At 33.8% G+C, this 5109-nt stretch overlaps 1 protein-coding gene across 1 annotated transcript; it reads left to right on the top strand.

Annotated features, from left to right (window-relative positions):
* The first annotated feature begins 2136 nt into the window (after positions 1-2136).
* Positions 2137-4174, top strand: LOC121220392 (probable prolyl 4-hydroxylase 7). The gene is made up of 5 exons (XM_041100096.1): positions 2137-2256; positions 2898-2955; positions 3051-3226; positions 3351-3411; positions 3975-4174. The coding sequence occupies exons 1-5, from the start codon at positions 2137-2139 to the stop codon at positions 4172-4174; spliced, it is 615 nt and encodes a 204-aa protein (XP_040956030.1).
* Positions 4175-5109: the final 935 nt, after the last annotated feature.

Below are 5109 nucleotides of genomic sequence, written 5' to 3'. Positions count from 1 at the left end.
TAGTGATTCTTCATTAGCAGATGCAGAGTCAGATGAGGAAGAGGTTTCTACCCAAGAACCTCAACAGCAATCAGAGCCAATTGCAGTCAGAAGGCAGAGACGAGAAATTCAGAAACCAGCTCGTTTCACTGACATGGTAGCTTATGCACTTCCAGTTGTTGATAATATTCCATCCACTTACACCGAAGCCATTCAGAGTTTAGAGAATAATAGATGGTTAGGTGCAATGGAAGAGGAAATGCAATCTCTAGAGAAAAACAATACGTGGAAGCTGGCACAACTACCAAAAGGGAAGAAGGCGATTGGTTGCAAATTTGAAGACACTATTGAAGTTTGTGTTATGAGAAGATGTTCGAAGATGTGGAATATCGCCAAGGTGGAGATTTGTTGAATATTGGCAATATCCCACATTAGGAAAAGATAGAAATGGAGGGGGTTTGGTTTGTTATATATAGAACCCCTCCCCCTTTGGTTGTATCATCCCAAAATCTTCTCCTTTGTAATATTTCTAGAAGAAATATTGATTTGGTAGTGTCCGAGGACGTAAGCTAAATTGGCCGAACCTCGTTAAATCTCTGGTATTTTATTTCTTATTTGTTTGCTTATATTTAATAGCTTTATGTTGGTTATATTTATTTAGTTATTATTGCTATAAATATCTAAGTGAGTTCTGTCTAGTTGTTGGGTTTTAAGCGGGACCATTTGTGACCCCTCCAATTTAACTGGGAATTTTCTTATTATAATTGTTGGCATAATAATTATCTAAATATTTCTGATAATATTGTTATTAATATTATCGTCGCTTCCGCAACAGTGAGACCATTAATGGTGGAGAAAGAAGAAGGGGGAGAGAGGATAAGGTGAAAAGAAGAAATATTTTAATATCCGAAAAAGGAGAGAAAGGAAATTTTTTTAAACATATGGCATATTTAACGTTTCACATCAAACCTGTGTTATCCTAATAACAATCCGATAACATTAATAATAAATTTATAAGTTTTAAATTTAAGTGATTAAACATAAATATAAACAAAATTAAAAGACTATTGATGTAGTTTAACCAAAGTAATTTTATTTATTAAATTTATCCCAAGCAATTACATAAACAAAAAGAAAATGAAGTTCAATTAAAAAAAATCTTAGGACATAATATTATAATATCAACTAGGTTACCCCTTAGCAAGGGTTTGATGATCCCGCCATTGTTGGCTCTAAGAATAGCTCTAGTAACAGCTCTACGTAAGCGTATGTACTCCTTGTAAGCTGGTGACATAAGTGGTTGTATGATTAAGCGAAGTAAGCAAAGTGGGAGAAGAATGGCTAACCACGTGAGAATATAATTGACGTTTTCCCAGAACGACGACGGGGATATTAACAGCATGTTTGGTTTGGTGTAATGGATTAGCCATTACACCCCTATTCTGTGGGCCCTACTAATCCCCACTTAATCCCATGTTTGGTTTGATGTATTGCCTATTACAGGCCTATTACAACACAGATGTATTCCTCATTTTCTCTGCTTCAATAACGATTAGCCATTCCGTTCTAAAAGTAAGGATTAGCTAATCGTTTCTGTTTTACCCTCCCCAGCCAAAATCTGCTGCTCCACCCCACCCTCTCCCTCCCAACATCAACAGCAGTACCCAACCCACCAAACTCCAAGGCAAAGTCTTCGAAGACCTATCATCTCTTTTATTCTATTACCGATTGGATCCAAACAAAGGATTTTTTTTGCCCTTTTAATGGATCATTGGTATTTTATAGGATTTTTGCTTCTTATTTTGCTTCATCTCTGTTTGGTTTCAGCTGAGATCAATGGATCGGTGCTTGAAATGAAGAGAGGAACTTCTTCGGTTCCATTTGATCCCACTCGTGTTACTCAACTCTCATGGCACCCTAGGTCACTTTAATTTCTCTCTTCTTCTTTTTCGCATTTTGTAACTTTTTTCTGTTTAATTTACTCAAAATTGTGAACTTTATGTTTTTATTTTTATTTTCGGGGCTTTCCTTTACAAAGGATTTTTATCAAGTGAGGAATGCGATCACCTTATTACTCTGGTAAGCAACATTTTTTTAAACTAATTTGTTGATTAATTTCGATTTGTGATGTTAACCCCCTCCCCTTTTTTTCTTAAAATGTGTGGATTTCAGGCTAAAGATAAATTAGAGAAGTCAATGGTGGCGGATAATGAATCGGGTGATAGCATTGAGAGTGAAGTTCGAACCAGCTCTGGCATGTTTCTTCAGAAAGCTCGGGTATATAATTAAATTGCCCCTTTTTTTAGTTTAAATCTGTGAAATTAGCTGGAATTCTGTTAATGGAAGATAGAAATATTACAGCGGCGAAGGCAGTTCACTTATTCTTCATAAATAACCAAATTTTGGATGGTAGTTTATGACAGATGATGTTTTAGGTGTCTTTTACTCCTTTCCCCTAATGATTCATTCACACTTAATCTAGGGCAAGCTCTTTACCTAAAGAATCCGTTTCCTCACTGAATGCATTGAAAGTTAAAGATGATAGTTGTGCTCTTTGGCATTGGCTTAAGCTTTTGGGATAATTACTTTCCCTTAATGCTATATCAGATATCTCGAGTAGGACTCCTGATAACTGATTTACTTCTTATTTCTTCCTCTGCTGTCTTGTTGCTCACTGGGGAATGTGTTACTGCTTTAATCATTCTTCAGTTTGCACCTTTTTCTTCACTGGAGTTCAGGTCCAAATGTGTACTGCTTAGTATTAGTTACTTGTTTCATTAAGTTTAGAGATCGTTTACTCAATACTAATTTTGATGACTTAGATTGTTTATTTTTGTGGACCGTGTTTGGAAAGCATTGTATATGCTGATTCTTGAAGTTCAAATGCTTATGTGGTGTCCTTTATTTCTCATGTGAAGGATGAAGTAGTTGCTGATATCGAAGCTAGGATTGCTGCATGGGCCTTCCTTCCAGCAGGTATATATCATTTCTTGCTTGTTGTTACCCTATAATTTCTTAATCTACGTTGAATGGTGTTTTCTCATCTTATTTTAATATGGCACACCAACCAGAGAATGGGGAGTCCATGCAAATAATACATTACGAGAATGGTCAAAAGTATGAGCCACATTTCGATTATTTTCATGATAAGGCTAATCAAGAGCTGGGCGGTCACCGTATAGCCACTGTACTGATGTATTTGTCTGATGTTGAGAGTGGTGGGGAAACTGTGTTTCCAAATGCAGAGGTAAGCATTTGACTGTGAATTTTTTATTCCCCCATTTATGTTTGCTCTCTTCCTATTCTATCATTGTTAAATGCTTACATTTCCATTTTATTTTGTTCATCACTTACTAGTCTGCCTTCTGCAGGGAAAACTTTCTCAGCCAAAGGATGATAGCTGGTCAGATTGTGCAAAAAATGGATATGCAGGTAATACTATGATTTCCATTGGAGATTTTGTGAAATGCTTACTGAGTTGTGTTTTTACTTTTCTCGGATATTAATATGCTAGATCATACCAATTTGTTCGAAGAATTTCATTTGATTCTAGCTGATAAAATCTCACTTTAATGAACAAGTGAAATTAAGTTTGCCACTTTTGTTTGTATGATTGGTTTGTGATTTGTATTCCAATGAATTCTGCAGATATTACTATGAACCTGCTGTATATGTTCATAGCTTCTTATTTAATTGTTCTCGGATAAAATTGCCACCTTAGAAATCCAACCATATAATCCAACCATATACTTTTATTCATAATATACCTGTGGTATTATTAACATCGTGTAAGGCTAATATGGATAGGTGGTGATGGAACCTTACTATCATAATTTTGTTTTTGGTATGTATTTTATGAGCGTTAATTCATCATACTATTATTATGAGCGTTAATTCTGCTGAATATATCTAGATCTTTGTTTATAGAGAATCGACTGAATTGCAAATTTTAGCATCTGCTATGATGAATGTCACCTGACTGGTAATCATTTCAGGGCACCCTGACTCAGTACTACGAACAGCTGCCAGTAAGTCTAGAGAATTTGAGGCTGTATACGGGAAACACCGAAGCAAGGGATCTGAAAACAAGTTGCCAATGCAAAGTAGTCTTGACGAAATGGTGGTTTTTATTCGGGAACTAATCAGCCTTACACGCTTAAGACATGGGAGGAGGGCACTTGTATTAGGTCATTGACTCCAACAGAGGGCAAGGATGCTTCTGCATCAACATTGATTCAATGAAATCCATGTAATACTTGTAATTTTTCCCAGGGTCATTCATTTTCGGATATAGTTAGTGATGTGAATAGGATTGTGACTAATATGCTATCTAGCATTTTGTAAAGTTTGGGTGGGCTAGAAATTGGAAAACATATTAGTTGGTAGCTGGAAGGTTGAAATGAGCTGACCGGCATTTTGTACAATGCATTTCTAATGAGAAAAATTTGTTAGTTATAATTATTTTAAATTTTATTAAATCATATATTTTAATTAAAATATATTTAATATTAATTATTTCAAATTATATTTTATAGTATTATATATTATGATTTTAGTAAATTCATATAAGAATATTGATTATTAAGAATTTTATTAAATTATATATTTTAATTATAATATATTTAATAATAATTATGTTAAATTATCTATATTATGATTTGAGTAAATTCATATAAGAATATTAATTATTAAAAATTTTATTAAATTATATATTTTAATTATAATATATTTAATAATAATTATGTTTAAATATGATTAAATTATTTATTATTGATATTAATAATCTTATTAAATTTTAAATAACAATAACAATAATCATTTACCCAAACAAATTTATGCTAAGGGTATTCTAGTCATTTTAGTTTTTTCCATTATGCTATTACACCTCTATTCCATTCAACCAAACATAAGATTACTATTACGCCTCTATTCCATTACATTCAACCAAACAGTTGATTTGCTATTACACCTCTATTCCATTACACCTCTAATCCAATACACCTCCAATCCAATAGACCTCTAATCCAATACAGTGAACCAAACGTGCCCTAATGTCATCGAGTAAAAGTAGGAGACGCTTAGATAATAAAGCGGGATGAGAAGAAAATAAGGAACATTGGAGAGGGGGTA

This window comes from Gossypium hirsutum, chromosome D08 (assembly GCF_007990345.1).
Source record: "Gossypium hirsutum isolate 1008001.06 chromosome D08, Gossypium_hirsutum_v2.1, whole genome shotgun sequence".
NCBI classification, from domain to species: Eukaryota; Viridiplantae; Streptophyta; class Magnoliopsida; order Malvales; family Malvaceae; genus Gossypium; species Gossypium hirsutum.
The sequence above is the reverse complement of the archived record's forward strand: the minus strand, read 5'-3'. Positions and strand labels throughout refer to the sequence as shown.

Excerpts from the sequence above, each read along its gene's own strand:
- LOC121220392 (XM_041100096.1), top strand. The coding sequence starts at position 2,137 with ATGTGTGGATTTCAGGCTAAAGATAAATTAGAGAAGTCAATGGTGGCG. Across the intron at positions 2,956-3,050 it reads ATGGGCCTTCCTTCCAGCAG|AGAATGGGGAGTCCATGCAA; the intron begins GTATATATCATT and ends CACACCAACCAG. Across the intron at positions 3,412-3,974 it reads TGCAAAAAATGGATATGCAG|GGCACCCTGACTCAGTACTA; the intron begins GTAATACTATGA and ends TAATCATTTCAG.